Genomic DNA, 20,552 nt, shown 5'->3' on the forward strand with positions numbered 1-20,552 from the left:
TGAGTCGTGCTCACCTGTGCGTTCCTGAGTCCATCATATGATCTAAGCACCGTCCGTCCGCATCTAAGGCCGCTTCCCGAAACACTAGCTGGTGGCACCTGAGAACGTCGGGCATTCAAGGGCAGGGAGAAACGCTGCAGGAGAGCTGCCATAGGGTGGCCTTCAGGCCACACGTCTACAGGCTGTGATCTCGGTCGCCAGTGTCAAGCTTCTGCTTCTCGAGACACGCCAAGCTGAATTCTGAAAGAGCAGAATTGCAAAAGCCTAAAGAACTATCACGTGAAAGGCAAATGAGCAAAAACCCGTGACACGCCGTCGTGCTGGCGCCGATGTCGCTCCATGTGACCAAAATAGTTCGAAATGCCTTGAAGCTTTTCCCGATCCCACAGAATTTTGCAGGGTTTGTTCCCACCAAACAATGATGCATAGGTACTTCTCCACACTGAAACAATGAAGGTATTTATATGGGTGTCGCTGGCCTTCGTTCTACTAGCACAACAGTCCATGCTCACTCACTCTGCAAAGACACACACGGTTTTGAACTGCGAAGGTGAGTTATGTATAGTCATCAAGTTACGTTTGAAGCAGCAGGCGTCACTTGTCATGCAGCTCGAGATTTTCGTTGCAAGGCAAGGTCTGTGATCTGCGTTGATCTGTTGCTGTGTGGGGTTGCCAGAGTGCTTGAGGGTGGCCAAGGTCCTCGAGGTGGAGTTGGCAAAGTTGGAACCTGATCATCAAGGGGACGATGAACTCGTTGGTAATGTGAGGTGAGGTATCCTTCCAGCCAAAATAGCCTCCCGTGTATTCTGGTGCAGGGGGAGTGCTCTGTCCTGCATGCGGTGCAATGAGCCCGTGCCTTCGCATTTGCAGGCCTAGGAGGCGCATGCTGCACCCTCGCAGCGAGGTTCAAATATTCGCGGCTCTGGACGGATTGTGTGAAGTGGTGCGGCGCAACCCCTCTCAAACAGCCTTTCCCCTTGACGATGAGCAATTTTGACGAGTGCATGACTGTCTGCCTCTGATCAGTGCAACCATGGCAATGTGTCATGTCTGTGAGCATGTGTTGCAGGCGACCAAGAAGCTCGGGGAGTATTACACAGCACCATGCCAAAGGTAATGCAGATTCAGTGCATGCCACCATTGGCCAAAACTTTCAATATTCTCAACCATGTGCTGTCCTCCTTGATTGCATAAATGCACTGCATGCTGAGGGGAGCATCAATTTGATTTCCTGTGCAGGATCATTGGGCAGCACAGGGACGCTCTGGAGAATGGGATCTTTGCAGACGGCCTGGAACATGTCAGGCACCTGCTCTGCATGGATCTTGTGCATGCATGTGGGGCGCACTCCCTGTACGACTCCGGGGAGTTGTGACCTTTTCTCTACAAATGTGGAAACTTTGCAGATACATTCTCCAATGGAATAACGCAATAAAAGAGCCAGCTAGGTCTTGAGCTTCTTGGCAGCAGGCCGTGTATATTTTATGGACTATCGTCCTGTAGTCAAGTTTGTCACTTGTGGTTTGAACTGAAACCACGTCAAACGAAATTAAATTCAGATTTTGAGTTAGCTGAGATTTCTATGCTTGGCCGACGCTCACGTCCTTGCACTGCTGAGTCACCAGTCAAGCTTGCGTCTGGGGTTATTTGCCAATGCCGGCAAATTGGCCGCAGATTGCGATAGTGCGCTTTCGATTCTGGCCTTGATGTCCAGCTCTTGCTGTGCTTCAGCTTGCTGATCTTGAAGCTTCTCAGACACCTCTTTGGCGCGTCGCCGCTGTTTGTCAGCAATCTGGGCCTGCATGCACAGGTGCAAACGTAAGTGTAATATAGTCAGAGCTGATGTTACTACCCTGGGACCTTCACAAGGACTGGAGAATTTGCTTTTGTCAGGCACCTCTTGACCCTGTGGTGCTGGAATGCGGGCTTTAAAAGGGTCTAATGTCAGCCGTATAACAATCTTGGGCAGCTGTTACACCTTGAGTTCTTCGGCGTAGCGCAGTTGGGCGGCCAGCTCGCGCTCCTTGGCCAGTCGGCGGTCCTCTTCAACTCTGGCAGCCTCCATCACATGGCTGCTCCTCTCCATGGTCTTCTCACACACCTCCTCCATCCTGCATGTACAATAATGAAAGAATATGGATTGAGAGCAGAAGAGAGTGCATACGCGAAGCACAAGCGCCAAAGAGGGGAGGAAGGGCTGCCTCACAGTCCAGAGAAGTGCAGGGACAACATCTCTTTGACTTGTACTGACGAACAGCGCTGCTACCACCATGACTGCAACTTTTGAAGAGGTGCCATTCTTGCCCCAACAAGTACACGCAGTGCAAAATTGTCTGTGTTTTACCTTTCAAATGTGTTGTTCCAGTGTGTACAGTACCTGAGTCGTTCATGCAGGGCGATCTGCTGCTCCCGGCCTTGGACCACTTCTGCCAGAAGCTGGGCTCGTGCAGCCGCGCGCCTGTTGGCATCCTCCTGCCTTCGCTGCGCGTCCAACTTGGCTGCCAGCTCTATGGCTGCATCCTGGGCCAAGTCATCCTGCACCTGGCGCTGCATGCTCGCCTGCAGCTGCTGCCTGCAAGCATGCACTCCAGCCATGAGTGCAGCGCTTCTGCTGTGCTTTTGGCAATCCTCCACCAACGCTGCAAGGAACAACCAATTAACACACAGGACAAAAATTTATGGTATGCATTTCCCTCTCAAGTTTACGTGATGGATTGTGTGGTGAGGATCAAAATGCTGCGCGTGCATTTACATGCAGTGGGTCTTGCACGAGCTATGCAGTGTGACGCAGAAAGCACTGCTGAAGCCAGGGCATACATTTGGGTGCATTGACTTGTTAAAAATAAGCTCTAGCTACAGATTACTTGTAGAGCTGCTGGGTGCGCCGGTCGGAGGCTTTGCGCGCTTGCTCGGCAGCGATCTCCTGCCGCTCCCTGCGCAGTGCAGCCTCCAACAGCGCCAAATCATGTGCCTCCTCCGCCGCCTTGGCGGCCGCAGCTTCCGCCAGCTTCTGCCTGCATTTCACCATCAAATGACTACTTCAATGACCAATTGTCCCAGCCACAGTGTGGGCCACACGCCAACCCTTCTGTGAGATCTTGTAGAATTTGATGCACATCTGTCTCAAGGGGACTAACTCGAGAGCTAAAGCGTGCATTTGTCTATTTTGCAATGCTGAAATGAAGCCTGTGAAGGTGCACCTGTTGAATTCCTCGCACTCGTTTCGCAGTTGCTGCATGCGGATGTGGCGTTGCTCCTCCTCTGTTTTTGTCTCTGCCTCTTGTTTCGCCCACTCTGCCTTCATCGCAGCCACCTGCCATGCAGTGCATTGATCATCACCACCTGATTTGTAACGATTGTTGCTCAAAACCGTGAAGGCAATGAAGAGGACTTGGTGTGCTGCTGTGCATGCTGACCTCTCTGGCACGGTTGGACTCTTCAGCCGCAGCAATCTGAAGCCTCTCCTGCACTTGCTTAGACAGCATGCCCGCCACTTGCTGTGTCTTTTCCCAAGCCCGCTGCCTGCCGTGCTCCAAACTGCACACACATTGCACATCAGCCCAGTCAAGATGACTGCTGACATCTTTATCAGCTCACCGGAGTGCAGCTTTCGCATGCGTTGCAGAAGCTATCTTGGGGCAATGCACCTAGGTCAGAGGCGCACTCGGTCTGTTGCTTGATTCTGTCTTCCTCAATCGTTGCACCAAACTCGCGGTCTTGCTCAGCCCCGGTCTGCTTCAATATCTTGAGCTTCTCCTCCTGCGCGCATGGCAGCATTCAGACATATTTCCCGTCACCTTCACAAGCGCTTTTAAGCAGTCCAGGAAAGAAGAAATTATAACTATTACCACACGCTGTTCCTGCAAGAGTCGATGTGCACAAGCAGACAAGCTGCAGGTGAAGGCTGCCACATATCCTAAATACAATAATATGCATGGCATGATGCAGTGGTGGTGCAACCTGTGCTCGGCGGCCCTGCACAACAGAGTGCAGGAAGCGCTTGGACTGCTCTGTGCGCAGCGGGTCGCAGCCTGCGGCAAACTGCTGCTGCAGGAGCCTCTCCCTTGTGGCGGTTTGCTCCCTCTCTCGGGCTGCCTGCAGCTGCCGCGCCCTTTCCGCCAGCTCAGCCTTCCTCTGGGCCGCTCTTGCCGCCTGCACACCTCATCAGGTCAAGAGCAGATCATACCTCGCAGGAGGCCACGCCAGGTGTACCAGGTTGGCCTTCCCTCGCAGATGAATACCTTAGAATGTGCGAGTACTCCTTCTAAGTGAGGATTCTAGATGTTTGTTGGGCTCTGAAGCCAACTCAAGCGTTTTGATTACCTGTTGCTTGATGAGGTCCTCCACCTCTTTGGCCTTCTCAGCAGCCAGCTTCTGTGCAAGCTCACGACGGCGGTGAGCCAACTCTGCTTCATGCTGTTCGGTTGCAATGTGCCGCTGGGTGCGCTCAGCCATCCACTGTGCCTTGATCCCAGACTGCACCTCCCAGTTGGCTTTGGACTCGAACACTCGCTGCTCCTAGTGTCACAGCAGGTGTGCAGAAGCTCAGAGGCCCTTGTGTCTCTCAGTGTAGCTTTGCACCATTGGCCGTAAGGATTACTAACAAATCTTGTTGATATCTTGTATGCTAGGAGTTATGCGGTAAGGAGCACCTTGACATGGCTCTGAAAGCCCTGCAGCGTTTCTTCTGCCTCCCTCTGCTTCAAGATGCGGCTCTCATGAGTGAAGGCACCCTGACAAGATCACGCTTCACGTTGTCCACGATCTTACGATAGAAAATACTCAGATGTCTTTTCGAACTGGTGAGTTCAAGGAGGGGACAGTGGTGTCTATCGCTTGTTTGGCAGACGGTCCTTACCATGCCGTTGGCCGAAACCGTAGAGCACTTTCTCCTGATTAGGGGAGAAGGGTGAAGAACAGCTGGCAAAAAAGTTGCCTGGTTTCACTGCTGTTTAACATGTTCTTGTATGTCGAACGGGTGAGCATCGTTAAATTCGACTTGATGCTTTTCTTGGACGTCTAACACCAATGCAAAATCAAAGCTGCATGTGCGAGAGTCTGATCAGGCATCTTTTCTATTAAAATAAGCCTCACACATTCTGCAGTCCATCCTTGATCGCATCATTTGATTTTGTTCTCGAATTTTGTGCTTTCTCAGCTCATTCAAACAGGGCTCTCAGGACTTTGGCTTGGCAGTCCATTGGTGAAGACCTAGTTGGGCCGACACCCTTTCTCAAGATTTGGGGCTGGCTTCGTGCCTTTGGATCGTCTGACAGTAATAATCTAGCAGATAAATAGATGGGCGGTGTGACGAATACGTTGGGCTACATCACTGCAGCCTTCGCGATGGGGATGCTCTTGAAAGGGACTGACTGGATCAGCTGGAGGATTGACGAGAGGTCCGTCAAACCACATTGTGTGGGAGGATCATACTGCAATGAAGCTGGCGATGCAGTACAGGCCCTGGAATGCCTACGTAATTATAGGGGCCTTGTTCTGAAGTTCCTCAACCTCTGTGCTATCCTATGACACCACCATCTGTGTCATGCACAGGAGACAGGCTAATCAGGAGGAGGAGAAGCTTATCGCCATGGCTTTGATGGTAATGCTCTTCACAGTGGTCAGCAAGACCTCATCAACATGTGGTTGTCCTTCTTGCAGTGCCCTTCTTAAGCCTGGCATGTCTTATTTGGCAGGAGCGCAAGCGGTTACACCATGGGGCAGCAGGCGCAGAGGCAGAATAACACCAGAAAGAAACCTTGAAGCAGGCGGGAAGGCACTGGGGAATTAGGCGGAAGCACATTATTTCAGTAATGGAGTCTGAGGCATAGATTAAGCAAGCCGCTCCATGAAGGCAAATCAGCTTGTAGAGAACCAAGACAGGCCTGTAGAAATGGCAGCTGATGAAGGATTTTGTGAAAGTTGACTAACATGATCCAATAACAGGGCAATTACTTGATCCACCCTTGTAAACAAACATGCCGTTGTACACGTTTCGCGACTTCACAGTTCATACGGGCTAATCCTCTTGTTATGATCAAGCTCTGCATCATTCCTCAGAGCTTAGATTGTGCTCTTTCTGCGCTTGCAAGAAGTGCTCCACCTTCTGCTCTAGCGCCTCTTGTGCAGCGGTGAAAATTCGGTCAATCTCCGCCAGCTCACTCCCATGCTGCTCCAGCACAGAGCTTGGGAGCTCCTCCAGTATCAGCTCTGTGCCGGTTGCCACCGCCTGGCATGCACTGCTGACCTCCTCCGCATCCTGCGGCCCGTACAGCTCTGCGCAACACCGAAATTGTCTGCACATGTGCTGTAGGACGACCTATCTAAAAAGGAAGCTGCACTGAGGCAGGTACACATGCAGCTGCACATCCCAAGAACACCTTGAGATTGAATGCATATTTACAGGTTATCATGTAAGATAGTGTGGAGTACCTGCAACCAGGTCATTGGCAGTGGTCTCCAGGTTCTTGCAGTGGAACCCAACACTCTCCCAGCTCTCCAGCTCCTCACCCACAGGCACAGCTCCACGCAGCAGGATTCTAATAACTATGTTCAAAATCTCCACCACCTGTCCTATCACCTACATCACACATGCAGCTGCATTGAGACTTCCTGCACGAGCAATATCCAGTCAGGTTAGGCTCCATTGCCATTTGTGGTACTTGGGGATGAAATTTTGCAAGAATTTCTCAAGAGATAAGCCAGTCGAGTAAATTACCGCTTCAGCAGCTGCAGCTACATCCCTCTCCAGCGGACTGAGTTCATCCGTCTCGTACTCTTCAAAGCCACCCCTGCTGCCCTCTTCCTCGCTGGCATGCGCCTGGCCCCCATGAGTGCCCATGCTGTCTGCACCAAGTGCTCCGCCTGCGCTAGGCAACTGCTCTGACGCGGTCTTTGCTGCAGCTGCGGTGCTGCTATCTCCTGCATGGGCATTACTGTCGCCACCGGTGTGGGCATCTCTGCCACTAGGTGAAGAGCTCCCATCTGCGGGGCTGGGTTCTTCTGCTGTGCTGCTGTGCTCCCGATACAGCTCTTCGCTCCCAGGAAGGCCTGTCCCGGTGACAGCAGGCAGGTCCTCTGGCAGGGATGCACCGCTGCGTGCTCTCTCGGTAGCAACCAACTCCTTCACCTCCCGGTGCGCGTCCTTGATCTGCCGAGCGCACTGCAGCCCGAGCACAGTGTGAGCAGACCCAAACTTCAGCAACACCACTTGCACGGCCACAATCCAATGCAATTGAAGAAAATTTCGAGTGGGACGTCACAGGCATCTATGCAGTGCTGAATTGAGCCGGAAAGACGTTGCGCACCAGGGTCAGCTTTCGCCCCAGGGCGACAGCATTGTTGAGGGGTATTTGCTTCACTGCTTCGCAACGCTCCCTGATCACACCCACTCGCTGTGGCAGCTGCGTGCTCCCCTCCTGCACATATCATCCCTGGCCCTTGCTCTGCCTCAAATCACAAGCAATTTCCCTCAGAAAGGACAAAGTCGGCGCCAGGAAGTCAGGTGGAAATGACAGTATTTGCTGAAATGCTCTTCAGTACTGCTGTTGCATGGAAAGGGTTTGCACCTCAGTTTTGAGGTCATCAAGGAATGCCTGGCAGCTGCAGAGCAGGCCATTGACGGCACCGTTGACTGCTGATTGCATGGTCGGGCCTGCTCCTCCAACAACACTGTGCAGCACTGCGCAGACGGCTGCGAATCGCTGTTGAAAGGTGCGCAAGATGGCTGCTGCGTCTGTGTCACTGGGCTGGCCTTGGCCGCTGAACAACACCGCCATCTGTGCACACCAGCCCAGTCCATCATAGAAGACCTGCACCTTGCATCTGTGACAGAACACCCGATAGGCAAGAGCTGCAATCACACCACAGCGTGCTTGAACTCTCGTGGGGGGTCAAGTACATGTGCATACCTTGGTGACTTCCAAAAGGAGGCTGTCGGCAGCATTCAAGATGAGTGACTTTGCTTCTCTGCTAGAGCTGCGCAACTCGGGTTGGTTCTCTGCATGCAGGACTGGGCTCACGGCTGCCTTTAGAAACTCGCCAGCTTCCAGTATGGAAGCTGTCAGTGCCATATTGTGAAGGGCTCGAGCTACTTCGCTGTATCTTCGGTTGTCAGAGACGCAATAAGGCTGACGGTGCTCAGCTTGTTACTAAACTACTTATGGCCAATTTTAGGCCTGCTGCACGAAGTCCTGAATGCTTCTACAAGATGATTACACTTCGTCTGATCTCCCTTATTCACCTCCAAACATTGTTTTAGGGCTGCAACATCGCAAGGAGTAGGTCCAGCCGTGTCCCCCTGCAAAGGTCCACACTCTATAGATCGAAAGACGATGTGAAGAAAACTTGCAGCTTAAGCAGATAACATCGACACAAATCTCCAAGAGATCCATGATGAGATCAATTACTCACTCTACCTTGTCAACGTTCATGGACCCCCTATGCGTGATAGATTGCCCCTCTTCTCTTTAAATCAATTGCACCTACTTTCCACACTTTATCTTTTAAGCTCGATCTGTAATCAGGGAGACTTTTCTTCGCATCCGCGACGGAAACTGGAGCTGGAATCCAGCTGCTGGATCCAACGCTTAGATACCAGAAGACCCCAGATCAACAGGGTAAATACCCTGAGAACATCAATTCGTTCGTAGCATCGTCCAAGAGAAACTCACCCTGGTTGTCTCAGGCTGCTGTGGTCCAGTCCTCGTAGCTGCGATCGCAGACCATTGTTGCACTTCCACATAGAGGGTGCAAGTAACTTGTTAAAGGCACGATCACCATCCTGTCTGGACGTCTGCCATCCACGATGGTCCTGCGATCGTGGATACCCAAAATTGCAGTTTACTTATGAAGCGCAGCCGCACACGCACACCGGAGAGTGTGAGAGTTTCAGGATGATTTTGCTTGGTGAGAGCTAAAGTTATCATCTCGAAACATGCCCAGGCTGCAGCCTTATCGGCCGGTACAAAATCATGGACCTGCCGATTTTTACAGTGCACCATTACAACAGTTGGCGCCGGGCGCAGCCCCTACCAACTAATCACCAGCGCCCGTGGTCCAGCCCCACCAGCTCAAAAAGCCACTATGGCCACTATGCCAAGCCAGGCAATGCAGTGTCACCAGCCCAGCAGGTGAGCAGATCACTCAGCCAGTCAAGCCATTTGTGGCTTTTCACGTTGAGAGGTGTCGCACTGCAGACCATCATGATGGTTGGACTGTGAATCTTTCTTGTGCAGCTTGTTAGAGGAGCAGCCTTCGACATTGCATCCCAGGATCCAAACCTAGATCCTGGTTTTGGACTGCAGAAGAGCACACAGAGCAATGCCGGCACAGTTGATTCTTCTGTGATCAGCAGACTTGCCAAGTCTGCGGCACCGAAAAAACATGGCTCCAAGTCGGGCTAAGGAGCTCTAGTGACACGCTGATCAGGCAATTAGCGCCTGGGCTGGGACGCTGCGGCAAAAGTAGCATCATGACGGCAGCAGCGGCGGGCCCGCGCTTGCAAGCTTCCAATTGGCCCCATCAAAAGAGAGCCAGGGAACAGCAGATGCAACAGCCTTCTTTAGGCATGCAACAATCGTGCGGCTGGCATCAGTGGCAGCCTCCATGCATTGTTTTTGTTGCATTGTCAGCTGACACCGCTTTCTAGCAGGCATCAGTGGCAGCCCTCCATGTCTGGTTATGCTGCAGCAGTAAAGCCACATATAGAAGGGCACAAACAATGCGGGTGGCAACCTCTTTGTGAACTCCTGATACGCAGCTTGCTGAGCGGCCAGAGATGTGTTCAACACCAAGTTGGAGGGGCTGAAGCTCCTGAGAAGAACTGTTGCAGCTTCTTGTACGTGCTGGTAGACAACAGGCGCTGTGGCGCTGGCCCAAAAGTCCTGGCTATCCTTGAGGCGCGTCAGGTAGTCCCAGAAAAGCACCAGCTCAGCCACCGTGTGACACCCACCATCACAATGATCAGCCCTGCAGCTACTGTTCAACCCTCTCCGCAGCTGGACTAGGTTGGGGAACTGCTGATCAGCGAGGCCAAACCAACAATTCTGATCATTGTGATGGTGGGCGTGGCTGAGCTGGTGCTTTTCTGGGACTACATGACGCGCTTCAAGGATAGCCGGGGATTTTGTGCCAGCGCCACCGCGCCTGTTGTCTACCAGCACGTACAAGAAGCTGCAACAGTCTTCTCAGGAGCTTCAGCCTCTCCAACACATCTCTGGCCGCTCAGCTAACTGCGTATCAGGAGTTTTTCCAAGTTGGCTTATCTGGCTTGTAAGTCTAAGGACTATATATAGTCTTCACCTGAGGTTTCAATAATAATTCTTGCGGAGAAAAATTGTGGGAATGCATGGAACGCGTATAGAATGTAACAATAGTATGACGACCGTGGGCAGAAGATGAGTGTACAATAATGCTGAAGCTCGCTTTCTTCTTGGGTCGTCCACCACATGAGCGGATGCATGGTTTCTATTATTAGATCTCAGCATGTTTTGCCCCCAGGCTGCCGTATTAATTTAATAATCCAAGGCCCGCTCTTCAAGGCTCGCACTCGACTCGATCAATCTGCTTTGTATCAAGTCTGCTTTCTTCTCTCCCTCAATATATAAACAAGACGACCTTTCAAAAATTATAATTAGCTCTTGCACATTTGATGTCCACTAGTGCGTGCTGTTCCTCCCCACATGAAGTAGTCCGTGTAAGGAACACAGTGAGGCCTAATGAATTCTGTCTGTCACCAGCATGTTCATGAGCCTTGCGAGGTAGTCAACCTCCCATCAGAACAAACCTCGCATTGGACCCTCTCAAAAATGCATGGCAACTTCCTAAAAATCATTGTTGCAGAGCTTGAACGTGGGCACGTCCGTTTTTTGCAACCAACCTACAGATGAATCTGCACAGGAAACAATGCCGACGGCAGTCCGATCTCTATAGCTAGGAGCACCTCAGAGGAGGGATTCTGGTGTATCTATGGAGATTACGAGGATCGCAGGATTCAGCTTTGCGTTGACGTCCGTTACATACAAAAACAATTTTCCAGAATGAAGGATAATGTTGGACAGTTGGGGTCGGAGCTGAGTGAGTTCGGATCAAAGTGCTCTGAACTCGGCTTCCTGATTTTCCTTGTCAATTAAGTTGCAGCATTTGTTGGTGCTTACCTTTCCTGAAGCGCCTGACATGTGTGTGGTGCTCGCAGCCTTTGAAGAAATCGATGAATTGTCCTTGGAAGACCTGCAGAAGCGCTCAGAGCTGCCCCTTGAGGTGATGGACTATTTCCTCCTCGCGCACAGAGCAACTGCAGACAAGCAGGAGGTCGATGCTCTGTGGGCACACTTGAAGACCCGAGCGCTCAATAATTTTACTGGTGAGAGTCTGTCTATACGTAGCAGGCTACAGTCATTTGATGTTCTCAGCAGGCGCACGCGAGTTGTGTATAGTACAGCTTGAATGTCTTTTTCATGGCCGTGTGCCTTGGCGCAGGCATTTTAGCATGCATGGGATTTGCTGGAGATCTCTAGAGTGCAGGACCTCATTCACCCATGCCAAGCGCGACTGATGGGACACAGAGACGATGGAAGAGCTGCTTCCCTCGATGAGCCTACCCCGTTGGGATTGCATACTTGTTTGAAAGCAAGCCAGGCATAAGATTGTGTGTTTGGCAGAAGTACACGAAATGCGCATGAAGGGCTTCAAGGAGTTTGACCCTGGCAGCACATACGTCAAGCCTAGAGCAGTAGCAATGTACACAGTTTTTCTGGAGTCTCCAAGAGTTGGACCTCACTTATGTCGTCAGAATAGTACATGTTCCCCGCAATAAACATCTATGGTGCATTGGTACTTGAGCAAAATATGGCTGTGGTAAAGCAAAGCGATAACGGAGGTGATTAGCAGGGCGCGGTCAACTGCAGAGAGCCACAGGGCGCAGAATTTGATAGTGTATCTGTCTATTTGCAATATGTGAATACTTGGCTGTTCTATGTTCACTGCGACTTGGACAGTTGCCTCCGTGGGTAAGGAGTTATCACATGCAAAACAGAGGAATTAAGCTGTCATCCTGGCAAGCACTGCACAGTATTTACGATGGCACAATGTATGACCAAGTAAGGGTTAACAGGAGGATACATTTGCACATGGGTGCATGACTGCACAGTCAACGTCAATCTTCACAGGCAGAGCAGGAATGTCCGTGAAGGCCCATACAAATCCCTCTCTTCCTCTAATCCCCTATTCTGCGTTTGACCAGGGGACTCTAGTTAGTTTAGAGTCCCCTGATTTGACTATCCAAGTGCTTCTGTGCATTTGATGCCTGGTGACTAGATCCTTTGCTGTACAGTCACTGGTCTAAATCGTCTGAACTCAGGCGCCAGCTCCTCATCGGGCTCATGTTGCTCCCTTTCACTTCCTCCACACGTCTCTTGAGCGCTCTCTCAGGCTCAGTCTCATACAACTGTTTCTCGCTCTTGCCGCCATACTCACTGGGGATGTCCTTGTCGTCCATGTACTCCAGCAGCGCCTTGTGCACATCCTGCAGCCCAAGACAATTCCCAAGACAATTCACACACCTTCCAGCAGGACGCACCCTAGGTGAATGTTTAGAAATGCTGTCTTTGTGGCGGCTCTGTTGCATGATCAATTGCATGGGGCAGCAAGCCTGCCAGGCAAGTGGTGACGCAGCAATAAGGGCCTGAGTCCAAGGTGTTGTTGGGCTAGTACGCCTGCAGGAGATTTTTCCTGGGTGCTGGAAGGCGATGCCTCTCACCAACCACACCCACAACCAACCACAAAGTTTGCCCCCCTTATAGCTGCAAGGGAGCTGTGTAAGACGCACCTCCTTGGATCGCAGCACCACGAGGCGCTTCTTGGTGGAGGCGGGGATGAGGGGATGGACGATGCGCCAGAGGACATTGAAGAAGGACGGCGCATTCACCACCAGAGCCTTGCCCATGCGCTCCTGTTCCCAAAACAAAAGCTGCTGTGAGATCTTGCTGTGTGGGGTTCTCTTCCCTGTGCAGATCAGAAGAGAAGGGGGAAAGCAGAGTGGGAACTGACCGGGTAGTGCTTCTCCAGCAGGCCCATCATCTGCAGGCCGAAGTCCATGGCCTTGCTGCCGATGTCCCGGATGCCCACACCTGCAGCCAGCAGCCCATCAAAGATCAAACACATTCGCATGGCCACTCACGGTGCCCTCATATTCTCGTGTATACAGGCCATGTCCTATTCCATTCAACACTACAATGCATGTGAGTAAGGTCTAAAGCACAGATTACAGTTGGGAACGGCAGACCTTTGAGGTCGTTGATCCAGATGGTGCGGCCTCCCTCGGGCATGGGCTCTGTGTCCAGTACCTTGTAGAGGAAGTCATGGCAGAAGGCGATGTGTCGGGCAACATCCCTGTCATTCAGCCCAGTCACCTTGAACTTCTGCCAGCCTTCCCGCATCATGCCCGCCTGCACAATGCCACAACACGCCTCGACACCATAGCTGAACGATTGGATCACATGGCATTTCACGATTATACAAATGTTCTTGACTCACAGACAGGTCGAAGATACTGTTTGTCTCACCTTGATGACCCATACACAGCGTCCGTTCCTTGTCATGCCCACCACTCCATGATCAAAGAATCCCTGTGTGAAACAATCTCATCTCTGAGAGCTGCAGAGAGGCCACTGGCATAAAATTCAATCCTGCATTTTGCAGGTAGCTGTAATGTAGAGAGAGAAATAGACCTTGAATGTCTCAAAGTGGGGCTGTGCCTGGTCCAGGATGTTGAAGGTGCCTGTGGCTTTCCGCCAGTCCTGCAGCACAGCCAATTGATGACACGAGTCTCAAACACATTATTTTCTTGAATTGATCCCTCTAAAATAACTGCGATAATTGTCCTGCACATTTATCCTTGTGCAGGATTGATCTTCTTGCATAAATATACTGACCAGCAGGCCAGATAACAAATGGGAAAGGTGATGCTCACATAAGTACGCTGCATGGCGCGGCGGGCGGCTGCCTTGTCATTCCCATACCCAATCATGAAGCGGTTGACCACATCCTTCCCAAAGCCCGTGGGGCTGTCAAGGGAGCCTGTGTCAGACTCGATGTTCACACTGCTGTCAGGCAGGGCCATGCTGGTCCTCCGCTGGAGAATGCTCAGGCTCTGGGCTCTGCCTGCAAGCACAGCCAGGCAGTTTGCTGACAACAGCCCTGGGAGCCTCCATCACATGGTTTTGGTGGCCTCACGTCTGCAATGTATCCTGTCTCGCGCAGTCCAGGGCAAGTCCAAGCCAGGTGCAATGCCCACAGGAGACTGAGGTGGTCAGAGTCTAGTAAAAAAGTAAGAGGTGCTTATTACAGTGGAACAACACGGCAAAATTGTGCACACCTGCCCGCTGACGGTCCACAACCTCTGCCTTCAGCAGCTTGATGAGCAGCATGTGCTTCTTTGCTCCCTCTCCATTCAGCATGACAACATCCGCTGCAGGCCCCAATTCAGGAATTTAGCCAGAGGCAACTGATGCATGTGCAAGTGAGGGTGGGGGCCCGATCAGCTCGAGCAAAGTTGCGAGGAAAAACCTATAAGGGGCAAATACCTGCTGTCCTGAAGGCTGGAGGCAGGCTCTCTTGCAGCCACCCTTTTCTGTGAGCAACCGCTGCAGCTACCAGGCTGAGGATAAGTAGCAATTCCAAGCCTGCCACAGCCTCGCTCAGAGACCTGCTCAGAGCCAAGCAGCAGCCTGCCAACAGCAGCACTGCTGCCACAACCCCTTGGAGAATCACCCACTTTTGGAGCAGAATCTGCCGGACACTGCTTCCCCCTGCATACATCCCTTCCGCAGCGCCACTTCCTTTCCTTTCTGGGAGGGCCTCCTGAGATGAGGCCGTAGGACTTGCGCTGCCTAGAAGCTCTCCCTCCGTAGAGCTGCCCTGTCCGGAATCCTTGCCTGCGCTGTCTGCTGCTGGCGCGCTGTCTGATGTCGCCACCTGGCAGTGCAGGTGCACGGTCTTTGCCAGCTCGCTTTTCCTGCCCAGCCCTGAAGGGCCACTGCCTGTAGAAGCCAATACAACTACTTCATTTCCCTCTTCAAACCCAAATTGGGTCAGACCCGTCTGTGAAGCGAGGACTCATATTGCTAAGCATTGAATTCGTCAATGCAACACATGAGGCGTGCAGTAGTGGGTGCCATGCATGCCACTCAAGATGGAGCAGCATTGTGACTCTTCTGAATGACCTGCAGCACTGGACACGCTGTCAGCAGGGCTCCTGGCGCCATCTGCCAGCTCAGCGTTGGAGCAGCTCCTGTGCACGGTGTGGCTGCGCGTGCTGGGAAGGTAGTGCTGACACAACGCCACACTGACACACAGCTTCCCTCCTTCCTCCTGCACATGGCCAAAAGGAGGGATCACAGGATAACTCCCCAGCTCCAGCTTGTGCAAGGCTATAACGCCATTTCACAAGTGCATCAATGAAGGACTTTGTTCTGTGCAGGTTGAGGAAGCAACAAACCTTCATGCTGCGAGCAGCAGCCTGCCGGGTGATCTGTGCAAGTCCTGGTCCCAGTGGAGTGCTGATGTAGACCCATACTGTTGTGTCGCTGAGCCCCTGCTCCACAAGCAGTAAATCTTGTCCCATTTGTGAAATTCACTACGAGCAATTCAACACTAGATCAGAGTAGGTGCCAAATTGGGAGTGTGCAATGATGTTTGCAGGTGTTCGCACCTGTTCAGGAAACCAGGAGGCTGGCGCCGGGACTTCACTGTTCCACCTTGGCGCCCTTGAAACCACAGCCTCTGCCGCCGGGCCAGTCTGTGTTTTCCAAGGGTCCCTCGCGGTAGACGCGGGACCATGGCTGACTGACAAGATCTGAAAGTCGTCCTCCGGCAGGGCATAACCGCGGCTGATGTGGAGCATGGCTCGTGCAAACTGCTCCAACACCTTCTCCAGAGACTGCAGAAAGTCTGCAGCGTCCTGTGCCAATCCAGGATGTGGACATGTTAAAAAGGGACATTCTAGGTGACGCTTGAACAACCAGGTGGTCAGCATTGTAGGAAAGCACACCTCAGCTGATGAAAACTCGCAGGCAAAGCGAGCTGCCTTTCTAAAGGTGCCATGTTCCCGCCTTGCAGTATCTGGCTGGAAATAGATTATGACATCCGCGCCCTGCTGCACCACCCTTAAGACCTGTGTATGCACCACAGAAGCTACGTGACCCGTACCAGAATGAAGCAGTGCTCGATCTAGTGACTAGCTCAAGAGATTAGCTCTTAGGCCTCCAAGGCACAAGTTGTACCTGCGACATCGAGATGCTGTAGCTATAGGAATGACCCTCGACAGCAGATGGAGGTTCGTGCAACGCTGGTTCTTCTCCCAGGTCGCTGGAACTGGGGGGATCATGGGTACTCTCTGCATAAACCTGCAGACACAGGTTATTAATGACAACCAAATTTGATCTTTTAAGAAACCAGAAAACCAACAAGCACTGTGGCAAGTAGCAGTGCTGTACCCTAGAGAAGCAATAGCACCCCCTCTTCAAATTAGCTGCGTTGATCTGATGTTAAAATTATATATTTGCATTAATGTACACTTTCTTGCACACTTCAGCAAGGTGAAAAGCCCACCTCCACCGAGTCCACCGTCAGCACTATAGAGGCGCTGGTGTCCTGTCCATGCTCGCTTTGTCCTCCAAAGCAGGAGGATGGGACAATTCTTGATAAACCGGTCTTCTTGGAATCCGTGCTAAATGTAGCACCGTGACCCCCACGGTTGTTATTTTCGTCCTTTAACCTCACATGGGAAACCTTCCCCACCAGGCTGTCCCGTATCTCATGGGTGGTGCTCGGATGCAGCTCTACCTCCATTCCAATCAAACTTGCTGTGAATATGCCAGATCCCAATTAGGCTCCAGAATGTGAAAGCCAGCCTCACTGAGAATAATAAGTGCTTGTAAGCAGGGTCAATGTCAAAGTGCAGACAAAGTGCACTGGCAGCACTCTGATGAATGCAACATCCGCTCTACGGACGATTTTCTAATCCACTGCTGAGGAATGGAAGTGCGTAAGATCTGGCGATCGAATCAACATCTGGAATCCCTCGGACACCCAGCTGCAGCTTCCCCGCAAGTGGAAGCGAGTGATCGTTTCGTGATCGTTGTGGGTGAATCAACATGGTTGCGCTTCCGAACTGACCTTGCTACAAGCACAATCGATACCTTGTTCAGCAAACAAAATTGAACATGACTAATGTCATTCTTCTCGTCGTTGTGAGCAATAGCAGCCCTTGAACACGATTAAAGCAAAGCGAGCGTCTTTCCTGTGCTGCAGCATGGCTGGGTCAATCTCATTAGCCGTCTGTGGTTTGCATCTGCGAGGTCAACCTTTGAATGGCAGCCTCATAAACTTGGGAGCCTCCTTCCTTAGAGCCTGCCGATCGAGCCCAAACTACAGATTTTTTGCCATCACGGACCCAACTTCTGGGAAGTGCAAGCCAGGTACAGTTGGACAAATGATGCACTTTGCAGATGTGGGTCCGTGTTCATCTTTGACCGGCATCGTTGCCAGGGATCGAGTCTTTTCCTGCGTTTTGAGAAGGTGATGGGCTGTGCACAGGCATGGTGAAGACATCACAGGATGATGGCGCCAGTGTGTATCTAGAGGTATTTAGCCTTCCTACAGAGAATGTTGGAGCTTTCTTGCAGCAGATACCAGCACCCTTAGGCCTGGGAACCGTGGAATTGGAAGATGGCAGCAGCACTATAGGTTTCATCTGCGAAGGGTATGTAGCTGAGGGTGGGCCTGGCATAGAGGAGATCACCCATCTTGGCAGTTGGCATGAGTTCTTGAAAAGCAAAAGCACAAGTTGAACAGACTTATATCATCTGACACTTTACAATGCTTGCGCCACATCTGTGGGATCAATCACAGGCATTGTTGACAGCACAGTCACTTATATGTAACAAAATTAACAACCCATCAGCTGGCCAGTCGATTGTCAGACATTCAGTTGCCACGTAGGGCCTGTCCATGCAAGCACGCAGCCGCTGTACATGCAGGACACATCACCTAGCGTGGGTCAGCTATCCTGCCTAGAGCTACCCTCAGGCAACCCCCCTCACTTGTTGGCAAACTCCACTCCAGTGTCAATGTTCTTCTTCAGCACAGGGATGAGGTCTGCAACGCCCTTCTCCTCAAAGGGGGTGAGCTTGCCCAGGGGCAGCACCTCCTCGACTCCGTTGGGCCCCAGGCGCACCTTGCTCGCAAAGAACGGCAGCTCCGTCACCTTGGACTCAACAAACGCCGCCTCGTACACGTCCGCCTCGCCCTCCAGGCCGCGCAGCACAGACTCTGAGAAGCGCGCCGCTGCGTACGCCTGTGGAATGCACACAAAATTTTGTACACGTCACCCTGAACTGGAAGGCTCCCATACAGCCCCACAGATGTTCATCCCAAACGAGGACTCACAACGCCCCAAAAAGCTCAAGCAAGCCTGGCACAATGCTTCTTCATTTCTTGCATGCGGATCCTGCGCATGGGCTGAGGAACTGCTTGAGTATGTGTCACACTGCACTGTGACTCCACCGAGCATATCAACTCACAGTAGAACTCCATGTCAGATTTTATTATATGTTATATTGGCAGATGTAAGGAAGCACCATGGAGAGGGTGGCAGAGCCAGCGCCAGCCTTGGCCTCAACGACCTCAGTGCCGGCGTTCTGGATGCGGTCCGTCAGCTTTGCCGCCTCGTCCTCTGTGAAGGACACCGCCGGGTTTGTCTGCATAGGCACATTCCACCTTCAACCACGAGCTGGATCCACTTTTCTAGACACCCAAGGCACAGCACCAAGCACCAGCCCAACTCTTGAGTAATGCTGCAGAAGCAGTCCATTTCCATCTCCGGGACAGCTACAGCAGAGGCAGCACTTTGACAGGGCTTGCTCCGCAAATTTGTAGCTTCCGGACAGCTACAGCAGCGGCAAGACAGGTGCAGCAGCGGCAGTAATCCTGCAATTGTAATAGGGTTGCACCAGTTTCTCCCTCTTGGAGGCCTCCAATACCGTACACAGGTGATATCGCAGAGAGAGCGCGGGAGGGCACCTGGGAGAGCAGGGGGAGGATGGTGATGCCGGCGTGGCCGCCCACAACTGGCACATCCACGTCCTGCACGGCCAGGCCCTTGGCCTCGGCCACAAAGGTGTTGGCGCGCACCACGTCCAGCGTTGTCACGCCCAGCACCTGCCATGATGCACCATTATAGCTTCATACACCACTCGTCCAAATGCATATTTACCCAAAAAAAAGGCAACATCCACAATCCGGCCTATGATACCATACATAGTTACAAGAGATCCGGAAAAATCCTGCTTTGCAGCACCTCCCAAATGAAGGGATCTGTTGCAGCTCAGCACAGCCAGCCATTGCTACGGTACCTTGCGCGGGTCGTACACGCCGGCCTTCTTCAGCACCTCCGCAGTGATGGGCACGGTGGAGTTGACCGGGTTGGAGATGATGGCAATCACCGCCTGCAACAATGCAACACTGAAAGCCTGCCCAGATTTGCATGATTTTCTGTTTGCTGTGCTTGTTTTACCTAAAAAAAGGGGCGCCTTATAATTGTTTTCCTTGAGAATGCGCATGTTTACATAACCTTCAAGGGGTTGCCTTTAAATTTGCTGAGCGCCATAACGCTGATAATGCCATCTTTCTTTGGAACATGATACTGAAATTGGCGTTCTTAAAGCCCCGAATGCATGGAAGGGCAGCCACTGATGCGGGGGATGGGGTGTCCAGTGGGTACCGTTGGGGAGTGCTTGGCGATGGCCTCAGCCAGGGTCTTCACGATGCCGGCGTTGATGTTGAACAGGTCGTCACGGGTCATGCCCGGCTTGCGGGGCACTCCAGCAGGGATGACCACCAGGTCAGCACCCTCTAGAGCTGCAGCCAGGCTCTCCTGTCCAGTGTGTCCAGTCACCTGACACACAGGCCACACAAAGTTGACTCCATTTTCACTACCACATGCTGGCACAATAATATCTCTCGTGCTGCCCCTGCTGTTGGGTAAGAGTTACAGCGGCAGGACTTGGGCACACAATTTGGGTGTACACATGTAGATTGACAAGACGAGAGTTGAGTTTCAGCCGATTTAGATAATCACGAAATGTATCTTTGTATGAAGTATTCCAGATCGATGGTGATCACACCTTGACTGTTGTGTTGCAGTGGCTCAAGTCAGCGGCAACTCCCACAGTGTTTGCAATATCGTACAAAGAGAGCTCTGCAATAAGCGGCTGCATCTTCAGCAACAGCGCAAGTGGCTGGCCGATCCCGCCGGCAGCACCCAGCAGAGCCACTTTGCGCGCCCCGGCCTTTGCTTCGACGACAACCGATGACCGGCTTCTGCTAGACATCCTCCTTGCAGACATTGGAGACACCAAGAACTGCGCTTTTGGGCTAGTTCTGCGAAGTCCCTCGAAGCTGAGAGACGCCATCTGCGGCACAGAGCGGGAGCTGGGGCTGGCTGCAGACAGCCTGCAGCTCGGCGCACCAGTGACTAGGGTTCCTGCGAGAGC

The 20,552-nt window shown here is 52.2% G+C and overlaps 4 protein-coding genes across 4 annotated transcripts; 2 read left to right on the forward strand and 2 right to left on the reverse strand.

The window, feature by feature from the left end:
- The first annotated feature begins 378 nt into the window (after nucleotides 1-378).
- Nucleotides 379-1,970, forward strand: COCSUDRAFT_32931 (hypothetical protein). The gene is made up of 5 exons (XM_005648489.1): nucleotides 379-550; nucleotides 677-767; nucleotides 871-943; nucleotides 1,070-1,113; nucleotides 1,240-1,970. The coding sequence occupies exons 1-5, from the start codon at nucleotides 451-453 to the stop codon at nucleotides 1,373-1,375; spliced, it is 444 nt and encodes a 147-aa protein (XP_005648546.1). The 5' UTR covers nucleotides 379-450; the 3' UTR covers nucleotides 1,376-1,970.
- A 3,150-nt stretch (nucleotides 1,971-5,120) lies between these two features.
- Nucleotides 5,121-5,987, forward strand: COCSUDRAFT_53185 (hypothetical protein). The gene is made up of 3 exons (XM_005648490.1): nucleotides 5,121-5,399; nucleotides 5,554-5,602; nucleotides 5,697-5,987. The coding sequence occupies exons 1-3, from the start codon at nucleotides 5,299-5,301 to the stop codon at nucleotides 5,742-5,744; spliced, it is 198 nt and encodes a 65-aa protein (XP_005648547.1). The 5' UTR covers nucleotides 5,121-5,298; the 3' UTR covers nucleotides 5,745-5,987.
- Nucleotides 5,988-12,331: 6,344 nt separating this feature from the next.
- Nucleotides 12,332-16,289, reverse strand: COCSUDRAFT_62530 (hypothetical protein; the record flags this gene model as incomplete). Its single annotated transcript, XM_005648491.1, has 13 exons — nucleotides 12,332-12,523; nucleotides 12,827-12,949; nucleotides 13,048-13,127; nucleotides 13,283-13,445; nucleotides 13,728-13,796; nucleotides 13,970-14,160; nucleotides 14,375-14,467; nucleotides 14,583-14,704; nucleotides 14,816-15,038; nucleotides 15,222-15,369; nucleotides 15,497-15,592; nucleotides 15,710-15,958; nucleotides 16,281-16,289. 13 exons carry the CDS (start codon nucleotides 16,287-16,289, stop codon nucleotides 12,332-12,334), a joined length of 1,758 nt encoding a protein of 585 aa, XP_005648548.1.
- A 1,808-nt stretch (nucleotides 16,290-18,097) lies between these two features.
- Nucleotides 18,098-20,390, reverse strand: COCSUDRAFT_14794 (malate dehydrogenase; the record flags this gene model as incomplete). Its single annotated transcript, XM_005648492.1, has 6 exons — nucleotides 18,098-18,355; nucleotides 18,639-18,758; nucleotides 19,081-19,218; nucleotides 19,413-19,505; nucleotides 19,781-19,954; nucleotides 20,184-20,390. The coding sequence occupies 6 exons, from the start codon at nucleotides 20,388-20,390 to the stop codon at nucleotides 18,098-18,100; spliced, it is 990 nt and encodes a 329-aa protein (XP_005648549.1).
- Nucleotides 20,391-20,552: the final 162 nt, after the last annotated feature.

Source organism: Coccomyxa subellipsoidea, assembly GCF_000258705.1.
Source record: "Coccomyxa subellipsoidea C-169, whole genome shotgun sequence".
Classification (NCBI taxonomy): Eukaryota; Viridiplantae; Chlorophyta; class Trebouxiophyceae; family Coccomyxaceae; genus Coccomyxa; species Coccomyxa subellipsoidea.